Source organism: Lynx canadensis, chromosome A1 (assembly GCF_007474595.2).
Source record: "Lynx canadensis isolate LIC74 chromosome A1, mLynCan4.pri.v2, whole genome shotgun sequence".
Lineage (NCBI taxonomy): Eukaryota > Metazoa > Chordata > Mammalia > Carnivora > Felidae > Lynx > Lynx canadensis.
Genome location: NC_044303.2, coordinates 73,722,789 through 73,745,275, shown reverse-complemented (window position 1 = coordinate 73,745,275; position 22,487 = coordinate 73,722,789). Strand labels below are relative to the sequence as shown.

Below are 22,487 nucleotides of genomic sequence, written 5' to 3'. Positions count from 1 at the left end.
GACCTGGCCCCCTCAGCCCCTCTGACTAACCAGCATCCCCCCTCGCCCTGCTCCAAAGCACACTGGACTTCACTGTTTCTGCTCAAGGACTGGCACGCTCCTGTCTTAAGGTCCTGGCCTGGCTGCCCTTTCTGCGTAGAACACACTTCCCTGGATATATGCACCGCTTCTTCCCTCACCTCCTTCCTGCTTTGCTTAAATGTCACCTTCCAAATGCACCTGCACGAACCACCCAGTTAAGGCAAGAAACAAGGAAAAATATAAGGAAGGGCGGTTCTCATTCTCCTAATGTCTTTGCTTACCCTTCTGGGGACTGATCCCATTTTGAAGAGACGACTTCACCCATTTACAAAGGAGCTTGAAAATTGCTGTTCTAAATACATAAAAGCAGTGCAGTTGTGAAGAACACAGGCCCTAGGGGCACCTGGGTGACTCAGTCGGTTAAGCGTCTAGACTCTTGACTTCGGCTCAGGTCATGATCTCACAGCTTATGAGATCGAACCCCCGGCAGGCTCTGTGCTGACAGTGCAGAGTCTGCTTGGGATTCTCTCTCTCCCTCTCTCTCTACCCCTCCCCTGCTCATGTACGCATGCTCACTCACTCTCACTCTCTGTCTCAAAATAAATAAATAAACTTAAAGAACACAGGCCCTCTTCTCAGACAAGCTGGGTCTGAGGCCCACCCTCTGGAGCTGTGTGCTTGGGGCAGGTGACCACCCTCACAGCCCCGGCAAGGCTGCATGTGAGGCAGGGATAATGATAGTCCCTAGACTTCCTAGAAAAGTTGTGAGGATCACACAACTTTATGTAGTAATGGACTGTGAAAACCAGAAAAGACCACATAAATGTCAGGAGTCTCTGGGAGACAGCCCTGTGGGCTGCACAGCCAAAAACCCATTGGGAGTACATCAGCCTCCTTCTTACACATCAGGATCCTAGGAAGTCCTTCTGTCAGCTCTGCTGGACCCTGAGTGGCTGACAACTTCCAGCAAAGCACAGGGCTGGGCTTAGGAGAAGAAGTACCAGCCTGAGGAACATCACAAAAGTGATAACCACCAACCAATGGAGTCTGAACCACTGGTACAGAATCCTCGTTTTTTACCCTCCTTGCACTGACTTTAATTACATCGGTCTTTGTTCTAATCTCTAAGGTCTGTGTGAAGAAAATCATGTAGGATTTCAGGTATCCAGGTCTATATATGTGCATCAGAAAAGCTTTAAACTTTAAAACCAGCCCTGTATCTGGTGATTTGAGTTTAGGAGCCCAAATCTTTTCATGTGTATTTTCAACCCAAAGTTTTTATATTTATTTCTCTCTCTGTGATACAACATAACTGTACATGGCTTGAAAATTAAACAATTACTTCTCCAAAATCTCAACTGTGTTAATGCTGGCCTCCAGTCATTTTTCATTTACTAGAATGAAATGTCCTTGCCTGTAACCTCAGCTCCACATGCATGATTGATTTCAGAGGCTGTGCTCGAGGCCTACCCTGCCAAGGAGAGACCATCGACCACCTATAAGGTGGCACTAAGGAAAACCACAAAATTAATCTCCTAGTTACCATTATATTATGTATCTGCCTTTTCAGATTTACTTGCAGATCCCATTGTAATCCATTTCTTTATTTCTAAAGAATCAGATAAGCTCATGTCTAAAGCAATAGCAATGTTCATTTTAGAGATATTAAAAATTATCCTACAATTACACATTAAAAACAATAGTACCATTTAATAAAATGATAATAATAATAAATGGTGCTATTGAGGGATAAGAAAAGTCGACTGTGTCCTAACCAATGACCACACGGTATGGCTTAGCCATCTTCTAGACTCAGGTGTTATATGTGGGAAAATTCCTGTCTGGGGTGAGGCAAGTGTATGAGGCAAGTGACTTGGGAAAGTCACTGCTACATCAGATCATCCAGGGTCTTCTTTAAAGGAACACTCTTCTGGAAACCACCTTTCCCTTCCTTGCACTCCTCCGGCTTTTCTTCACAGCTTTATACAACTTAATATTCAGGCTGGGGAAACTGGAAATCTCCTCCAGGTCAAATAACTCCTTAAATCTATCTACAAATTTATTTTCTTTCTCCAACCTGAATTTCATGACCCAGAGGATGACGGTAGTTTCTTTGCACAGATGGTCAAAGGTAATGAGGAGTTCTTCCAGGAAAGGATGAGCGTAGACAACATCAGCTGCCAGGATGTAGTCAAAATTGTTGGAAGATCTGGGGAAGTTCTCATCTAAAGCTACACCCCAGGAGAGTTCTTTAACCTGAGGCAAATGCTTACATTTCATTTTGGTGTTTCGGGAAATATTATATTGCAGGTTTCCAAGTAATTCAGGTAAATCTGTGGCAGTCACATGTGCACCTATGAAACAAAGAACAGTAGGAAAAGTAACCCTCGAGGGATAAGGTAAAGCAATCAGGTTTCAGGCCAACATGCATTTACAATTCTGCACAATCGCTAACCCCACGGAAAAGACTGGTCACTACACACAGGAAGGAAATCTCTTCAAAACAGATGCTAAAGTAGCCTTATACATCCCCTTAAAAAAAAATTAGATTCCCATGGTACTTTTGCACTCCATTGCATTTTCTGTTCTCCTGGGGTTTTTGTTTTATTATTATTTCTGTTGTTATTTTCTATTTACTATACGCTAGGAGAAAAATAATCTAGAGAAAGGGAAAAGTCAAAGGATTTGGAAACTCCTGCATCAAAAACCATAAAATACCTAGGAATAAATCTAGCCAAAGAGATAAAAAAATCTATACACTGAAAACTATAGAAAGCTTGTGAAAGAAATTGAAGAAGACACAAAAAAATGGAAAAAAGATTCCATGCTCCTGGATAGGAAAAACAAATATTGATAAAACGTCAACACTACCCGAAGCAATCTACATATTCAATGCAATACGTATCAAAATAACACCAGCATTCCTCACAGAGCTAGAACAAATAATCCTAAAATTTGTATGGAACCAGAAAAGACCCCGAATAGCCAAGCAATCTTGAAAAAGAAAACCAAAGCTGGAAGCATCACAATCCCAGACTTCAAGTTGTATAACAAAGCTGTAATCATCAAGATAGTATGGTACTGGCACAAAAATAGGCACTCAGATCAATGGAACAGAATAGAAAACCCAGAAATGGACCCACAAGTGTATGGCCAACTAATCTTTGACAAAGCAGGAAAGAATATCCAATGGAATAAAGACAGTCTCTTCAGCAAGTGGTGCTGGGAAAACTGGATAGCGACATGCAGAATGAACCTGGACCACTTTCTTACACCAGACACCAAAATAAACTCAAAATGGATGAAAGACCTCAATGTAAGACAATGTAAGGAAGCCATCAAAATCCTCAAGGAGAAAGCAGGCAAAAACCTCTTTGATCCTGGCCGTAGCAACTTCTTACTCAACACGTCTCCAGAGGCAAGGGAAACAAAACTAAAAATGAAATATTGGGACCTCATCAAAATAAAAAATCTCTCACAGCCAAGGAAACAATCAGCAAAACTAAAAGGCAACCGACAGAATAGGAGAAGATATTTGCAAATGACATATCAGACAAAAGGTTAGGATCCAAAATCTATAAAGAACTTATCAAACTCAATACCCAAACAGTGAATAATCCAGTGAAGAAATGGTCAGAAGACATGAATAGACACTTCTCCAAAGAAGACATCCAGATGGCCAGCCGACACATGAAAAAATGCTCCACATCACTCATCCACAAGGAAATACAAATCAAAACCGCAATGAGATACCACCTCACACCTGTCAGAATGGCTAACATTAACAACTCAGGCAACAACATGTTGGCAAGGATGCGGAGAGAGAGGATCTCTTGCACTGCTGGTGGGAATGCAAGCTGGTGGAGCCAGTCTGGAAAACAGTATGGAGGCTCCTCAAAAAATTAAAAATAGAACTACCCTACGACCCAGCAATTGCACTACTAGGCATTTATCCACGGGATACAGGTGTGCTGTTTCGAAGGGACACATGCACCCCCATGTTTATAGCAGCACTATCAACAATAGCCAAAGTATGGAAAGAGCCCAAATGTCCATCGTTGGATGAATGGATAAAGAAGATGTGGTATATATGTACAATGGAGTATTACTCATCAATCAAAAAGGATGAAATCTTGCCATTTGCAACTGTGTGGATGAAACTAGAGGGTATTAATGCAAACAAAATTAGAGAAAGACAAATATCATTTGGCTTCATTCATATGAAGAATTTAAGATACAAAACAGATGAACATAAGGGAAGGGAAGCAAAAATAATATAAAAACAGGGAGGGAGACAAAATATAAGAGACTCTTAAATATGGAGATTAAACAGAGGGTTGCCGGAGGGGTTGTGGGAGGAGGGATGGGCTAAATGCGTAAGGGACATTAAGGAATATACTCCTGAAATCATTGTTACACTATATGCTAACTAACTTGGATGTAAATTTAAAAATAAATAAATTAAAAATAAAATAATAAAAATTAAAGAAAAAAGTATTTGGAACCCTCAATGGAAAAATCAGAAGTCACTGCTGAAATAGGTTATTTCAGTACATAGGTTATTTGCAGTGCATAGGTTATTTGCTAAAAGAATGCTGAGCCCAAGTCATGTGAACCGAAATGAGGGTATATTACATGGGCATTCTGTCATTGAACAGGAGGCACTCAGGTGCAGAAAGAATTTTTAATGCAATTACATTGGAAATGTCATGACATCCATGTTTATGCCCAAGTTTCAGCTTGACCACTTTACAAATATGAATCTTCCCATCAAAAGATGTTTAAAACCTAGCCCTGAAACACACATAGTGTTCCTACAGCCAAGGACCACAGATGCAGGACAGAATACTCGTATGAAGAAGATGTGCACAGCCTCTGAGTGAAAAGCGAATAGTAGTGGTCATTTTCAGGAAGAAATTGGAAGAGGCAAAATTGTAAAAACCAATAACCAATAAAATTTGGCCCTTAAAGTAAAATTTGAGCAGTAGCAGAGACTGAATATAACGTGTAAATAAATCTAGGGACTGGCCAATTCCACATCATCAGACAAGAAAAGACTGGTGTAAGAAATAAGAAAGCAGAACTGGGAGAGAAGTATAGCACAGCCCAGACCAGTTAAGAAACCACTCCTTAGTCACGATGACAAGTTTCTCTGGCCATTGATTATGTTTTGTGGGAAATATGAAACATGCGTATCATTGGTAGAATCAGAGAAATATGAATTGTCACATTCTAGTGTGGGTGGGTCTATCATTTTCAACAAATCTCTTTAAAATCCCAAGATCAGGAAGACCTCCTCCCACCACCACCCCCAACTTCCCAGAGTGAATATGAACTACCTGACTATGAAGATCTTTGTGTCTAGAGAGCAGAACACCATCTGTCTCCATCTTTTGTTATTTGTGTTGTTATACAAGTAGCCTAAAAGGGTCAATTATTTTTAATGGAACAAATGACTTTCTGAAGCACAAATGTGCTCCTGATCAGGAAGCCTTTGGGTACAAATCCAGTAGTACCTCTGAGTACCCATACTAAATGGAATACTGACTTCAGAAAGCAATATCTGAAGAAGCAATTTTAAAATATATATGGAAGACTTCAAGGGTCCTATATTTCCCCAGCATTTAGAAAATTGTAAATTGCTAAATTTTGAATTCCTCTCAAGATTGTAGACTGGCAGGTGTGCACTTCTAAAGATCAAGAAAACCAAGACAGACCTGGGGAGCACCCATCAGAGAAGGCAGCTAAACAGAGGCAATGCAACAGGTAACAACAAGAGAGGAAGTGAAGCAGGCTCAGGCGTATGTAGAGACTGTCACACATTCCATGAGACAAGGGAACACTGGTAAGAGAAGAAGGGGTCCCAGAAAAAGAACAGAGATGAGCTGGGAAAAGAAATTCAAGGGGAAACACCTAAAATTAGAAGCAGACATGATTGATAATACTCCTTCTCTCTTCCAACAGGTGCTTTTTCACGAAAGCACAGGGCTCCAAAACCCAAAAGGAATATCTGGCTGCTCAGGGCTACCAGGGCTACCATTTAAACAAAGATGGCCAGAGCCAGCGCAAGACATCCCCCTGGGCCTTGTATCCCACATGACTCCCCTAGCAGCCAGGAGGCCTGAACACAGCTCCCAGTTACAATACACTCGTGACTTGGTTCTCCATGAGAAGAATTAATACAACTTCACAGAAAATTCTGAAAGAAACCAGTAAGGTGACTTTAAAATTGGCAGTGTTTCAGAATGCCTGGGTGACTCAGTCGCTTAAGTGTCTGGCTCTTGGTTTCAGCTCAGGTCATGATCTCGCGGTTTCATGAGTTCGAGCCCCACATCAAACTCTGCGCTGACAGTGTAGAGCCTGCTTGAGATTCTCTCTCTCCCTCTCTGCCCCTCCCCACTCGCTGTCTCTGTCTCTGTCTCAAAACAAACAAACAAAAAAATAAATAAATAAAATTGGCAGTGTTTCTTGATGAAGCCCATTCAAACAATTAAGGAGCTAAAAATTAGCCTAGGTTATAGTAAACTAGACAGCAAAAGCAAGTAATTGCATCTGATCATGTAATTCTCTGACCCCATTCAATCAAGAGTCCTTACTTACCAAGTAAACTTGCCACGATGGAGACCAGCCCTGTTCCAGCTCCAATTTCAATCACATTTTTGTCAACCATATTATAGTGCTTTACATTTGTTTCCAGAAAATAGCATAGAACAAGGGCCTATGAAAGTTAAAAAAAAAAAAAAAAAAAAAAAAAGTGCTCGGCAAGTAACAACAGAAACTGAAATTAAAGTCTATTAGATAAATACACCATATACACTAATACTATATGTATGTACATGTGTGAACATGTGTGTGTATACGTACACATCACAACAGAGGTACATCCTCCAACAGGTTCAATATTTAGACTAGAAAAAGTCCTTAGGTACTGTTGGGGAGATAAGAGAAATGAAACTATGGAACTCAATTGTGTAGGTTTGATTATCTTTAAATTTTTTTTAATATTTTTTCTTTTTATTTTTGAGAGAGAGACAGAGCAGAAGAAGGGGGCGGGTGGAGAGAGGGAGACACAGAATCTGAAGCAGGCTCCAGGCTCTGAGCTGTCAGCACAGAGCCCAACACGGGGCTCAAACTCATGAACTGCAAGATCATGACCTGAGCCTAAGTCAGATGCTCAACCAGCTGAGTCACCCAGATGCCCCTGATTATCTTTAAAGACAGCAACTTCTGGGGTGCCTGGGTGGCTCAGTCAGTTGAATGACCAACTTCCGCTCAGGTCATGATCATGGCTCGTAGGTTCAAGGCCCGTTTCAGGCTCTGTGCTGACAGTGACGCCTGCTTGGGATTCTCTCTCTCTGCCCCTCCTCTACTCGTGCTCTCTCAAAAATAAATAAACATTTTTAAAAAATAAAATAAAACAAAGAAAGCAACTTCTAATAATAATAGTCATTTCAAAGAAGTGTGTGGGATTGGGGCAGACAGTGGTAGGGGGTGGTCTGTCCCCTTCATGGACAATTGGTAAAGGATTGGTGACATTTTAGAACACTCTGCATGTTGAGACTAATGGATTTCATTATGACTATTTAACTCAAATGGAGTCAGTTTTAATGGGAAATAAAAATGTTTGCTATTGTAAACTCCAATGGTCACAAAACACTGGCAGTGTAAACAGTGCTTGTTGTCAATCAACCCTTCAAGTCAAAAATAGAACTGATTGCTGGAAGTGTTTTCCCAAGTTTTAGTGCTGTTTGAGGTCATAAACTAGAACAATAGAACCTATTTTCTTTCTTCCAAATAGTACACAGTAATGAACAAAACTGGCTGAAAAATCATTGAAAGGTAGCAAATTCTATGTGAAATTATACCGATGGCCAAACGACAGCACCGTAAGAATCCATGGCTTCAGTAATTCGAATCTCATGACCAACAAAATGAAATCCCTCCCAGGAGGTGGTTGTTATTAAACTTGGAACAAAACATCTTGCCATGATCTCTGCAACCACTTTCTTGCTGTCATCATCTCTCTTCTCTGAAAGGAAAAGAAGTTAATGGTTGTGATTGTTGTGTTAGTAAAAACCAGGAAAAAGAACTGATGGAAATGTAGCATTTCTACTTATTCTAAGTTACTTTTGAATATCCATTGACCTTATCTGCAGTATAATAGCAAGGTGAACTATTTTAAAATAACTCATACTACAAGCTAACATTTCATATGTCCACAGCTTTCTGATTTTCACCAAAGTTGAAATCACCATTATTCATTTCTGCAAAGCCATGTGAAACAAACAATAATTGATATTTTTTAAAAAAGCAATGATTTTCAAAGGCTACCAATCTATTTATCTAAAACGAGAGAAAGATTGGCGATGAAACATAAGATCTTGACTATTCATATTGGCTACACAATGCAATTGCAGCTATTTCAAAAATGCATCATAGTATTCCCTTTATGACAAAAGATATTCAATACCACCCAACAATATACCCTTGTATTATTTTATTATTACTTATTTTAAGTACATTACTTTGGGGCAATTAACGGCATCTTAATATCCAGGACACTGCATAAGGTTCATAGGCAACATCACCAGTTACTGAGCACATTTTAAACATGCCAGACCATGTTAAATATATTATATATGTTACTTCATGTAATTTCTTTTATTTCATGTAATTTTTGCAACAGTTTTGTGAGGTAAGGCATTATTCTTTGTACTTTTACAGATAACAAAACTAAAATTCAGAGAGCTTTATTAACTTGACCAAGCTCATGCAACTTGTAAATGAAGGAGCTAAATTTGAATTCTTTTGGTGGCTCCAAAGCTCCTTCTCTACTCCTAAAAAGCTATAATGTAACTTTTAAAAACTAGCCATCTCTAAGAACTTAACAAATTAGTTACGGAGCAAGATACACACCTCTAAGTCTCTATTTCCTTATTTGTAAAACGTGACAGAAGAATCTACATCAAATAGTGTTGGGAGCTTTAAATAAGATGATTCATGTAAAGTGCTTAGCACCTTGACTGCTACCTAAAGCTTGATAAATTATTATCATTATTATAACTGTTATTGTACTTTGGTCATGAAACTAATAATATAACAAGATCACCATGTAAACAAAAATACTGGATTGTGAGGTACCAGACAGAAAATTCTATACTTCCTCATAGAAGCAGAGAGTAGAACGGTGATTGCCAGGGGCAGGGCTAGGGGCAAGGGGGAGATAGTGGTCAAAGGGTACAAAGTTTCCTTTATGCAAGATGAATAGTTCTAGAGATCCAATGTAGAGCATGGTGACTACAGTTAATAATAATGTATACTTGAAATTTGCTAAGAGAGTAGATCTTAAGTGTTCTTATAAAAAGAAAAACAGTAACAACGTGAAGTGATGGATATGTTAATTAGCTTGTCATGTTCATTTCTATATATCTATACATATAGACATATATATCTATTTTACATATATGTAATATATATACATATATATACATACATATATATAATATATATCTATACATATATATAATATATAAGGGTGTGTGTATGTATATATATGTATACATATATATATCTCAAAACATCAATCATACATCTTAAATGTATATAACCTCTATTTAATAGTCGATTATGCCTCAGTAAAGCTGGGGAATAAAAGAAAATTCCAGAGTTAAATAAAGAAGGGGTAACTCACCATGGTGGTGGTTACTAAGGGATGTCTTCACAAAGGAACTGTCTTAAGTTTAACCTTTGATCTATGATTTGCATTAACGGAGAAGCTATTTATTTCTTATACCAATCGTTAAATTCCATTGACTTTTCAAGTTTTGTTTCTGTGCTTTTGAGTCTCGCTAGTCCTTCTGGCCACTTCCCCCACCTCAGCACTGAATCCGGGTCTAGTTCTCTTCAACATAGTTCTTAACAGGTAAAAGAAGAAGGAGGGGAGGGGAGGGGAGGGAAGAGGAGGAGAGGGGAGGGGAGGGGAGGGAAGGAAAGGAGGGGAGGGGGAGGTGGGGAAGGAGAAGGGAGGGGGAGGGGGAGGGGAGGAGGGGAGGAGAAGGGAAGGGGGAGGGGGAGGGGAGGAGGGGAGGAGAAGGGAAGGGGGAGGTGAGGAGGGGAGGAGAAGGGAAGGGGGAGGTGAGGAGGGGAGGAGAAGGGAAGGGGGAGGGGAGGAGGGGAGGAGAAGGGAAGGGGGAGGGGAGGAGGGGAGGGAAGGAGGGGAGGGGAGGGAGGGAGGGAGGGGAGGAAGGAAGGAAGGAAGGAAGGAAGGAAGGAAGGAAGGAAGGAAGGAAGGAAGGAAGATACAGACAGATATACATACAACAGTGGAGTCTTGCCTGATGAGAGTGCATCATGACCTGATGGGGATGATTAACTCACACCTCAGTCCTGAGATCCAAAAATAAGCAAGTAAATAAACAAATAACAAATACAAGTATTTCCAAAAAACTGGGAGCAGTATAAAAACTTCTCTTTCTGGTCTTCATAGAAAATAAGCTCCTGCTAGAAAATTTATTTCCCAAATCTCAAAAAGTTAAAAACTTTCACAGTTTCCAACATTGCAACTATTCAAAGTTTTAAAACAGATGCACCACTCAAAATTAAAATGTCATAGAATCCTAGAATGTCAAGATGGAAAACACCTCAGATACCTTCTAGCCGAACCTTACACCTAATTTGGGAACCTCATGTTCCTGTTGGGTGTAAACTACATAGTCAGCTTGTGCAACCTCTTTCAGCATTTCCAATGAAGATAAATGTGCTACTTCACGAGGTGCATTTAGAAAATGTGACTATTGAAAATTCTTCTCAATATTAAGCCAAAATCTGACACCAATTTTTGTGTCTATTATTCCTAAAAGTAAGCTTCATGGTGAGCAAACTTCTATTTTTAAAATGTGTTCCAAAATTTTAGCAAAGGGGAAAATATGCAAATACATACATGGCCCCAGTGCCAGTCTTAAAAATTCTGGACTCAAGAGTATGTGAAAGCCTCAAGTGGCTTTCAAACTTCTCCATTGCACTGAGGCAAGAATAGAAGTGAGAGTCTTGAGTCCCTGAGTCCTAAGAGAAGATGTTATTGCCAGCTCTGTCCTCTTAGCTTCAGTAACATCATTCCCTAGTGTTCGGGGAGCAGAATGGCTAGATGGAGGTAGATCAAGTTTGACATTGTTGAAAACTTTCTTCAGAGGCCACAGTCACAGGAAGGACTTCCTGTCAACATGATTTCCCGTCCTAAATTCTGTGATCCTTCAGTAGAGTCCTTCCAAGGATCCACACAGAACCAGGTATCACCCCCAAAACACTCTAACTTAACAGCACACTATAGGAAGGACCCAGTCTACACTCCAGTCTACAGCACCACAAACACTGACCCTTGGCAGAGATCTAGAAAAACTTAAGAAATGAAAAACCAATACTTTTAGTAAAAGCCACCCTTGTAATCAATCGCACTGCACTTTTTCAATGATGGCATGCATTCACATGCAAGAAGGACTCTAAGAACCAAATAATGTTGGTAATATGCTTTTCTTGAACTTTAACTTTCATCTCATTATATTCACATGCCTTGCTAAAATGGGGTAGGGAAGGAGGCAGATTTGCTGTGGATGTTCTTTAGGGAAAAGCAGAGAACATTAATTGCTTCCCTGACCTTTAGCTGAATGTGCCTTCTTGGACCTCCTAGCATACTCTCTGTAAATGCAGTGCTTTCTGAGAAGTTACCCAAGGTATCAGGGATTAATAGATGTTAGAGTACACTAAATCCCAGGAGTGTCTCCTAAAGTTCCAATCTTTGATATAAAAACTTTGCCAGTGAATATTTACTGCTACAGCCTGACATCTCTGACGTTGCACTTTCTTTTAAAGGTTAGTAGACCAGATTAGTGCTGCTGTCCTAACAAGAGTGTAATAGCAAATGATTCCTGTTTTTTACAGTCTTTCTAAATAAACAAAACTAGTCATTTTTTTAAGAATGACTACAACTTTACCTTCATAAAGAAGGGAGATCTAAAAATATAGATGTGAATATATTATTATAATCAAATTATTTACACTTTCCAAAATAAAGGATCTCCAAAGAGATTAATGAAACAATAGCCACTATTAATTGCTTATATACTTAAAAGAGTACAACTCTACCCATATGTGGTCATTCAAAATTAATTATATACCTAGGATGCTATGTATCATACAGAAAATATTGTCAGGTTGAATAAAATTTAATTGATAATGTTTTATATTAATATTTTCTTCTACATTTAAATAATATACAAATACTATAAGCATTCCTTAAGAAGTAAGTCTCAGAAAAATTTAGTATAATTTATAACAGGAAACTACAATGTACCAAATTTGGCTCTTTAAAATAATTTGTCTAGATGTAATATGTAGGATTTTAAAAGTTGGGACACCTGGGTGGCTCAGTCAGTTAAGAGTCTGGCTTCCACTCAGGTCATGATCTCACTGTTCTTGAGTTCGAGCCCCATGTCAGGCTCTGTGCTGACAGCTCAGAGCCTGAAGCCTACTTTGGATTCTGTGTCTTCTTCTCTCTCTGCCCCTCCCCCGCTCATGCTCTGTCTCTCTGTTTATCAAAACTGAGTAAATGTTAAAAAAAAAAAAAAGCAAATACACCCACCCACACACACGCAGTTATTTCTATCTTAAAACTTTGCTGTTTAAATCTATTTAAAGATTTAAATAACAATTTTAACAGTAGTTATTTATTTAAATCAAAAGACATGTTTAATATTAAGTTTTAGCAATATCACCGCTTTGATGACAAGAGCCTCTGAACTGAAATCCAGTGGAAAGAGCTGCGTTAGTTATAAGGGCATTCTTACATAAAACTTGTAATAAAAAGGAGAAATCTATCCTCCAAACATAATATTCAAAGAATATGTTTTTTAAAATACATGCTTATGTGGCGCCTGGGTGGCTCAGTCCATTGAGTGTCCGACTTCATCGCAGGTCATGATCTCACGGTTCCTGGGTTTGAGCCCTGAATCGGGCTGTGTGCTGACAGCTCAGAGCCTGGAGCCTGCTTCAGATTCTGTGTGTGTCTCTCTCTGCCCCTCCCCCGCTCTCTCATGTGCTCACGCGCTCTCGCTCTCTCTCTCTCTCAAAAATAAACGTTTAAAAACAATTTTTAATAAAATAGAATGAATGCTTAGTTATTTGTTGAATATGGGAATGAATCTTAAGAAGATTAATGAATCAATAGATATTCTTTGGCCTTTAGTTAAGATTTGAAGAGAAATTTTTTCCAAAAAGTAGTATCGTTATCATACAATGGAATTCTAATTTATATTTCTGAAGAATATTTTTTCCACACATATTCTCCCCTTGTTACCTAGCACTTAGGCCCTGGGACAAGTAACTAAAACTGAGTCATGTTACACAAAATGTTGAATCTTGACTTTCCGATACGAAAAGCAGAAAGCTTCTGATTATCTTTACTTTTAGATAAAAGTTATCTACTATAATCTTAAGAGTATTATTAATGAATTTAATATTGAAAGAAATATCAAAACAAATTATAAATAAAACATAATTAAGACAGCATTACAATTAACTATGTTGCTATTTCGGGCTTACCTATTTGAATGCTCTTTGATACAAAAAAGTCTTAAGCACCATTTTCCTGCTATTAAAATCTTTGCTGACAGGGAATAAAATCTACCAGGTGCTCTTGTTCTCCTGAGAATTAAAGGTGTTTCAAGTATGAAGTGAAAATTAGCAGAATTCTGCTACATTATGATGATGCTTTTCTTAAGAGGAAAATTCACTTCAGAGACTGGATTGTAGTAAGCCTTCAAAAACAGGAGCTCTGTCTAGATTCTTCTCTTTTATACTTTTAAGGTCAATAACAACAGTAATAAATGGAAGGGTCAGATCACAGAAGTACACCCTCCCCCCCCCAAAAAAAATGCCTTTAATAGCTCTGACAGGTGAATTTAAGCTTCCATTTAAGGGTTGTCATGAAAACCCGTCAGCAAAATTTAAAGTAAAAACCCCTCTACTAAATGAAAGAGCCTTGTCATTCAACTGAATCTTCTATTCAAAGATGAATGTCATGTGCTTTTTAGAAATAGCTAGAGATTAAAAAAAAAAAAAAAGATGTTAAAGATTTTATTTTCCAATTAGTAAATGGTCACAGGCTAACCTGAAAGAATTCTGGATGTCTCAGCAATGTCAAGGTCTTGGGCCTGATGTTAAAACTAATCCCCGAGAAGATTTCACAAATATTTTTTGTCTGGAGTTCTGCTTAGTTTCAAGAATATACAGAGGCTGTCACTTTGATGCAGTGGATCAAATGAGGTTACATTTACAGAAGAAAGACAATTCGCCCTTTACTAGATGGCTCAGGATGCAAATGGAAAGGAAAAAAAGAACCAAAATTAGTTGTACTCAAAGTTTGCTTGCTGGGATCCCCATGGGGACAGACACCTAAACAAATGTGAATGAAGTGTGACAAGCACAATAAAAAGTATTTCTAAAGTGCTCTGGGAAGCACCAGTAGTGGGCGAATCTGGAGAAGCTGTTCTCAAGGAGGAGGGAAGAGGTAGGTGGCCAGGCAGAGAAGGGAGGAAGCAAGGTCAAGGGAGAGGAAAGTTCCCGGGGAGTGGTCAAAAGCCCCCCAGAGTTGGTGTAAAAGGTGCATGTTGGGGTGCTGTAGAAAATAAGTGGTTGCAGGGACAGGTTGGGGTTGGACTTGTGGGGACAAAGGGAACAAGTGTGTGCTTCTCAGGTGAGGAGCTGTGGCAGGAATTGACAGGAGCAAATTTAGCTCTGACAGCAGCAGTGAAGGCTAGGTGGAAGCTGATTAGTAGAACACGATTGCAATGATCCTGGCAAGAGCCGCAAGAGTTGAACTAGGGCGACACTGGGTCCAGGAGCCAAGCCTGCTTTCGCGAGCTGTAGAAGTTGTGGTAGATCCTCCCCTCGAGGGTAGCAATGGACATGCAAACGTGACACTCACCCTGGTGTTCTGAAGACGTCTGAGGCAGACTGTTATTTAAGAGTTATGTTTATTCAACACGTGGAGGATGTGTCAGTTTAGCAAATAGTTGTTCAGGCTGCTTATGAATGATTTCTCACATTAGTAATTATATGTGCGGTCGTACTCCCCCTACTACGTAAAATTTATCACCTCAGACTATAGTTTGATATGTCCCCTAAACAGCAATACAATTACTAAAACTTTCTTCTTTATATATTAAGGTAATGTGGCTTATAAAAGCCATTGACCCAACTCTGGAAAGATTTATAAAGATGCTTGTGGAAGGTTTTCACCTGATATCCCTACAGAATACAGTATACTTGGTTCTGAAAAGAATCAACTGACTGGGGACCAGAAACAGATCATTCCTAATGAGCAAATTGTAAGTCCAGCCAATAGCCCCAGTTAGAGCTAATTCATTCATCCACTCATTTTACTGAGTACCTGGGCACTATGAATATAAAGATAGGGTAACACACACCTGTTATAATAGAGATCTAACTAGTTCACTCAAAAATAGAAAGAGAAAGCTCAGGAAAGCAGGACCTGAGCCCTGATGATTATGAGTCCTGGAGTCAAATGAGAGAGGGCAAGACGTCATGCAGAGAAAACAACATGTGCAAAGGCCCATTGGCAAAGACTCTTGACCAATTTTCCGGTTTAGGAAACTCTGAGAACTAAAATGAAGGATGAGTGGGGGTGGGGGGCGGGGGGTAGCAGGAAATAAAATTCTTAGGTCATGCTAAGAAGTCTTGATTTTGTCCTATTGAAAAGAATGAGACACTGAGGAATTTTTTTTTTTAATTTTTTTTTTCAACCTTTATTTATTTTTGGGACAGAGAGAGACAGAGCATGAACGGGGGAGGGGCAGAGAGAGAGGGAGACACAGAATCGGAAACAGGCTCCAGGCTCCGAGCCATCAGCCCAGAGCCCGACGCGGGGCTCGAACTCACGGACCGCGAGATCGTGACCTGGCTGAAGTCGGACGCTTAACCGACTGCGCCACCCAGGCGCCCCGACACTGAGGAATTTTAAGCACAAGGCAAATATGACAAGATTTGAATTTTTGAAAAGATCCTGCAGCTATAAAGAAAGATGTACAGAAGATAAGGAGGGGGAGCTGGCCTAGAGTAGGGGCAGCCAGGTGGAAGACAGCTATGACAGTCATGAGAAGAAATAATAAACACCTGAATCAAGGTGACTGACGCTGTCAGGGGGCATGAGGAGTCGGGAAACAGGAGTCGGTAAAATTGATGGGAGATAGTGATGAAGGGTATAAGGAAGGACCAGGCTGATTCCAGATTTCTGGGTAGCCAGGGAATGATGTTGCCATAAACTGAGACAGAAAAGATAGGTTGGGTGGGGGTGTAAATCTGCAAAAGGCAAAAAAATCATGCAGATTATCCTGCAGTAGGACATGCTAGCCACAGAGCTGTGTTGTTCAGACTAAGGGAGCCTGCCGCCGGGACCATAGCTGCCTGACAGCTCCCGCTGTGTCCCTCAGAAGCCATGTCTCCCCTTGGGGCTACCCGCTAAAGCCAGCCCGCTCCCATTCCACAGATGACCCGTACCTAGTGGGTGCCTCGCTCCCTCTCCTCTCGAACACGTCAGACCTGCACCGTGATCTGATGGCTTCCCCCTGCCCACTTCTGTTCCTTCCTTCCTTATTCTCCACAAACACTTCCCCCGGTAAATCTCCTGCAACATTTAATCCCATTTTGGTATCTGCTCTGATCTGACACAGCAGTAAGGCTGATTTGGGAGTCGTGCACAGAAATCACTGAGCCTTGGGTTAGGACTAACCTGTTCCAAGACTATTTTGTAACACATTGCTATGCGGGCTAACAGCTGGAGAGTGGCTGTTGAGAGGTAGGCAACATAAGATATTTTGAAAAGTTAATGTGGATTAGGTGTTACGCGGCTTGGACTCTTGATGTAGCATTAGAAACCAGATAGAGGATGTTTTAGTATCTACCACAGTCCTAACTTTAATCTGTGTATAATTTAGGTGACATCCTAGAATTCTTGGACCTTCAGGACAGTGGCAAAATAGAAGAACTGGGCTATGGGTTTGCTCCATCTTTTCCAAGCACAAGACACTTAAGTTTAAGAGTGAGGACAGGGAAAGTCAATATCCTTTAGCACCCAAGAAGTGAGTGTTCCACTGGTTAGTGGAAGTCTTTCCAACAAAATGCCATCTGATTCTCATGCCCCAGCAGCACACACTTACTCTGCCTGTGAACATATTTTTAAAGCTTTAATTGGCTCTGTAGATGATTATGGGGTGTGTTTTCTCATGTTATAAAATATTTTAATACTAGTTCTGTCTCAACCTTACCTTGAACCCCTTCCACTTCCTTTGTAACTTGCCAAATTATTGTACGCACAGTTGAAACCAAGTATTGTTACTAATGATAATGATAATGACGAAATTTTATTCATAAACTGCACAGAAATCGCATCTTCATTCAAATCACCTAAATGGCTGGATTTTCCAAGTGATCATGACTTTAAATGTTTAGGTTTGCAAAAATCACTACAGTAAAACTGTTTGTGTAGAAGCCACGTAGGCTGCCAACACTGGGCACCCACCCAGCTCTCTTGGCCTAAAGATATGCTCACCTAGGTAGAGGCCACCTGGTATGCCTAAAAAAGGAAAAATTAAAAAAGCAGGACTACATTTCATAGAAAACTTCCACAGTGTATAGACAAAGGAGAGAGAAGAAGAAAGAAGCCAAGATAATTAAATTTGTATGACAAATGTTCTACGAAAACATAGTAGTCACTCCTCCAAGGCGGTCAAGAGTGTCTGTCTGCACTTTTATCTCAAGGCAATGGGGACAGTTGCATTACACAACCCATGAAAAGTCACTCTTGATACTTAAAATGATGTAAAAATCAATTTCAAATAACTACTATTGCAGCAGAATTCAAACTTAAATTCCTCTATCCTCAGAGATCAAATTGCATGATGTACTTTTCTCTAATTAATACATCAGAGGAACCATAAACATAGACTTAAAATGTTTTTCTATAAGTCTAAATCACCTTTCATGCAGGCATTTATAAAAACTTGCAGCCCTACCTAAAACTACTTTTATCTCTCCTCCTATCTAAAAAGAAATAACTTAGAAATCACAGTCATGTATTTAGTGTGTAGCACGTGAGGAAAAATTTATTCTACTTTTTCGTATTTGAAAAAGACTCCAAGTACTTAGCAAGTCTATATATCTAATTTGTCTGTCAAAATTATCTATAACATATCATCAGGACCATAGGTACAGCAGTAGACATCACACATTATTATAGATTTTTTCAGGTTAGCAAATACAAGCCAAGATACAATATGCAATTGATAAGTCCTAGTTCTCTTTAAGACATTAGGGAACACTGGGGCGCCTGGGTGGCTCAGTCAGTTAAGCAACTGACCCTTGATTTCAGCTTAGGTCATGATCTCATGGTTTGTGAGTTCAAGCCCTGAGTCGGGCTCCACACTGACAGTGCAGAGGCCGCTTGGATCCTCTCTCCCTGTCTCTCTACCCCTCCCTGCCTCTCTCTCTCAAAAATAAACTTAAAAAAAAAAAAAAAAAAAGATGCTGGGGTGCCTGGGTGGCTCAGTCAGTTAAGTATCCAACCCTTGATTTGGGGCCAGGTCATGATCTCATAGTCATGAGATCAAGCCCCGCATTGGGCTCCACACTGGGCGTGGAGCCTGCTTGGGATTCTCTCTCTCATAAATAAATAAATAAACTTAAAACAAAAAAGGCAAGACATTAGTAAATACCACAAACGTAAGCACTTATATTCTATTAGTTGTTTCTCTTCTTAGAATTGGCTAAATTACATAAAGAAACATAAAATAATTTACCTTTTTGAGTTCCTGAATCCATTAAGTGATGAACTAATGGATGGCTATATATTGACGTTTTCTTGATCATTTCTTGAAAACTAGGCAAATAATATAATAAAATATCAAATGGTAATAATTCAAAAGTGTGTTAAGTGCTTTTATATTTACCTAATAAAGCTTAAGTAACATCAAATCTAGTATAGAAAATTCAATTAAAATTTCATATATTGATAAATCAGGATTTAAGATAGACCACCAAAACACAATCTACGCAATACAAATAAAAATTCGGACAGAGAAGAGTCAGAAGTTTCAGAAGCTACTGGAGAAAGAAAACATCCTTCACCAGGGACTACCTTAGCTATCACAAAAAAAGGCATCATCTTTATACTGACTGGTCAGATAGCAATCTTAACATTTAAGAGGTGATTAAAACATTGGGAGAAAATGGATTTTGTTCAGTGTAGTGAAAACCACAGTTTTCATCTGAAACAGCAGTAGATATAAAGTTCACTTGTTTCCATCACTGTATTAGTAGGAAGTACCCAGGTTCTAATAGCTCAACCACCAAATGGGCTTTTTAAGTAGCTTCTACTTTGAAGAACCAAATATGTTTAAAATTAATTATTCTGTGCCTCTCAAATAGAGCATATCCTGTGAACAAGCTGAAACAAGCTGTTATTCCAATTTAGGGAAGAACTGATTTGATGTTTTTCATCTCAGTTTTGGCTCCTATCATACATAATCCCTGTAATACCATGGAGTTATACAGCACTCCGTTCTTCCGGGGATCCCCAATCACTTTTCACAGCCACCACATTTTTCTTTGCAGTATGCCTCAATAAGTTAGAAGACCAATTATTTTCCCTACAGTTGACAAAGAAAACAAAAAGTCAAATGACATCCCCGCGGTCGCTGGTGAAACAACAGCAACAGTGGCCACGCGTTCTGTCCCCGACTTCGTTCCTCTTCCACTAAAAGACGCAGTGTTTATTACACATGTCTGCCTAAAGCTCAACATTTATTAAATGTGAAATCCAGACATACCTAAACAGGTGGGCTGAGTTTCTAGAAGTTTAAAAAGTATCATCCACAACTTTTGTTTTGCTGGAGAGACCACTGAGGATGCATGAAAGGCGAGCCCAGAAGCACGCACTTTGCTACTGTATACACTGGCAGCGAGTCCTTGTGGAAGGGATTAGAATCCTGACAGCTGCGGCTTTGGGAGCCTCTGGGTATACAGCAAGGAGGCTGGAATGCCTGTAAACAAGGGGGCTGAAGAACAGCAGGAACATTCCATGCGCATGTCTCATGAGTAGAGCTAGAGCCAGTAGGCGAATATAAACCACTTGGACAGGTCCGTGAAGACTATGTGAGCAAAGTGATCCATTTTTGAACCTCAATGCCAAGAGTTATGTAAGACTTCACAGCTGTAATGTCCTGTGACGCAGAGGCCGCGGACTGTTTAGGTCACCTGCCCGGGTGTGAACATCATTTTTAGAATCACACAACCACGCCAGAATGTTAGAGAATGTGCTCTGGGCACAGGCATCAAGTTTCAATTCCTTCCTGCTCAGACTAAATAGGAAGGCTGAGGGTGCATGTTCCCTGTGCACCTGCACATGTATACACCTGGCTGCACTTCAGAGCACGTATACATTTCCCCAGGCACTGAAAATGCCCTTAAAAAGAAGTTACGATAGGTAACAAAATAGAGCAATATTATTAAGGTAAACAAACCTAGCGGACTGTGGGTAGATCTTCTAAGAAATACATTATATACCATGATGTATATACAAAGTTGACTTGGGGTCATGTTAATATATTGGACAGGACTAGCAGTCTGGGAACCTAATTTTAATTAGTCCTGTCAATAATCTGCTTGTGATTTTAAGCATTTAGTTAATGTGTTCCTTGGTTCTCTCATCTATAAAACAGGGATGTAAAAGGTACGCAGTATTTGTGGGATGAAAAAATGGCAGGTAAAAAAAATATTCCACAAACTGCAAAACCCTAAACAATGAAAACTATTATTCATAGGTGGTTAATTCTAGGCAGAGGGCATTCTCTCTCTTTGGCTTTCTTTAAAACAAGAATAAAGAACCATTTGGTGAATAAAAATTACCTGTCTAGGGGCGACTGGGTGACTCAGGTAAGCGTTAGACTTCGGCCCAAGTCATGATCTTGTAGTACATGAGCTCAAGCCCCGCGTCCGGCTCTGTGCTGACAACTCACAGCCTGGAGCCTGCTTCGGATTCTGTGTCTCCCTCTCTCTCTGCTCCTCCCCCGCTCACGTTTGGTCTCTCTCTCAAAAATAAAGAAACATTAAAATTTTTTTTTTTTTTTTTAAAACAGAACCTGCCTTTTTCAAGGGGTTGTTTAAAAGATCACGAGACCGGGGCGCCTGGGTGGCGCAGTCGGTTAAGCATCCGACTTCAGCCAGGTCACGATCTCGCGGTCCGTGAGTTCGAGCCCCCGCGTCAGGCTCTGGGCTGATGGCTCAGAGCCTGGAGCCTGTTTCCGATTCTGTGTCTCCCTCTCTCTCTGCCCCTCCCCCGTTCATGCTCTGTCTCTCTCTGTCCCAAAAATAAGTAAACGTTGGAAAAAAAAAATTAAAAAAAAAAAAAAGATCACGAGACCTCAGTGCTGGATTTCTTAAGAGGCAGAATCCCTAAATCGATGATTTAAAGTGACATGATAACAATGATCACTTCAGTTACACTGAACTGTCTGAAAAGTACATGGATACTTCTGCCTCCAACTGTAAGTAGCTTATAGCCTACCTCTGCTTCTGAGAACTAGAAAAGCAAATTACACACACACACACACACACACACACACACACACACACACACACGAGAGGTCATCAGAGAGTTGTCAAGGCAACCAAGAATTCCAGGCTTTTGCTGACTATTGGGGTAAAGAGGCCGAGAGGGCAAGGGGAAGACAACAGGGAGGGATGCCAGTGGAATTTCAGGAGATCTCACAGAACCCAGGAGACAAAGTACAGTGTTTGGGGCCAGCAAGGTGGCCAGGAATTGGGAGCCCAAGATCCCAGGAAGCACAGAGAAATAAACCCCACACTCAGCACTGACTCTCCACTCAAGGCCTTTGCTCAATAAGATGTTTAGGGCAAGAGGCTAACTTCCCAACCAAAGAGTGGCTAGAAGCAGATGTAGCAGGGACCTAGCAGCCTAGGTGATGGCTGATCCTGGGACCCTGAATGACCTCATGGTGGACAGCTGCCCAACCAGCTCAGACTGGTCATCCTGTTGACTGGGAGATGAATAATTGTCCAGCTTATCTAGGCCACTGCATATGAACATCTCTTTGCTACAGGAGCTCAGCCTTCACCCCAGCTATTGTAGGGCAAAACAAATGTAAATTATCTATTAAAGACAACAAAATTCAATTTTAACAAAAGTACTATCTACAAACACATATGCAGAAAACTCCCAATTATTAGGTAGCTTTGAGAAATGAGGATAATATGAAAAAGTTAATGTCCTCCCATCCCATCCCCAAAAAAGTGTTCTGCTTCAAATGCCTCCAGAGAAAAGAAGCATTAAAAACAGATCTGAGTATTACGTGGAAGCCATGGTTGACTCCAGAAGAAAG

The 22,487-nt window shown here is 40.1% G+C and overlaps 1 protein-coding gene across 1 annotated transcript; it reads right to left on the bottom strand.

The window, feature by feature from the left end:
* Window positions 1–597: 597 nt before the first annotated feature.
* Window positions 598–21,034, bottom strand: LOC115512607. Its single transcript, XM_030313807.1, has 5 exons — window positions 19,917–21,034; window positions 18,888–18,967; window positions 7,887–8,050; window positions 6,622–6,739; window positions 598–2,375 (listed from the first exon to the last, which is right to left on the bottom strand). The coding sequence occupies exons 2-5, from the start codon at window positions 18,955–18,957 to the stop codon at window positions 1,936–1,938; spliced, it is 792 nt and encodes a 263-aa protein (XP_030169667.1). The 5' UTR covers window positions 18,958–18,967; window positions 19,917–21,034; the 3' UTR covers window positions 598–1,935.
* Between the last annotated feature and the right edge of the window lie 1,453 nt (window positions 21,035–22,487).

Excerpts from the sequence above, each read along its gene's own strand:
- LOC115512607 (XM_030313807.1), bottom strand. The coding sequence starts at position 18,957 with ATGATCAAGAAAACGTCAATATATAGCCATCCATTAGTTCATCACTTA. Across the intron at positions 8,051-18,887 it reads GGATTCAGGAACTCAAAAAG|AGAAGAGAGATGATGACAGC; the intron begins GTAAATTATTTT and ends TTTTCCTTTCAG. Across the intron at positions 2,376-6,621 it reads CATCGTGGCAAGTTTACTTG|GTGCACATGTGACTGCCACA; the intron begins GTAAGTAAGGAC and ends TTTGTTTCATAG.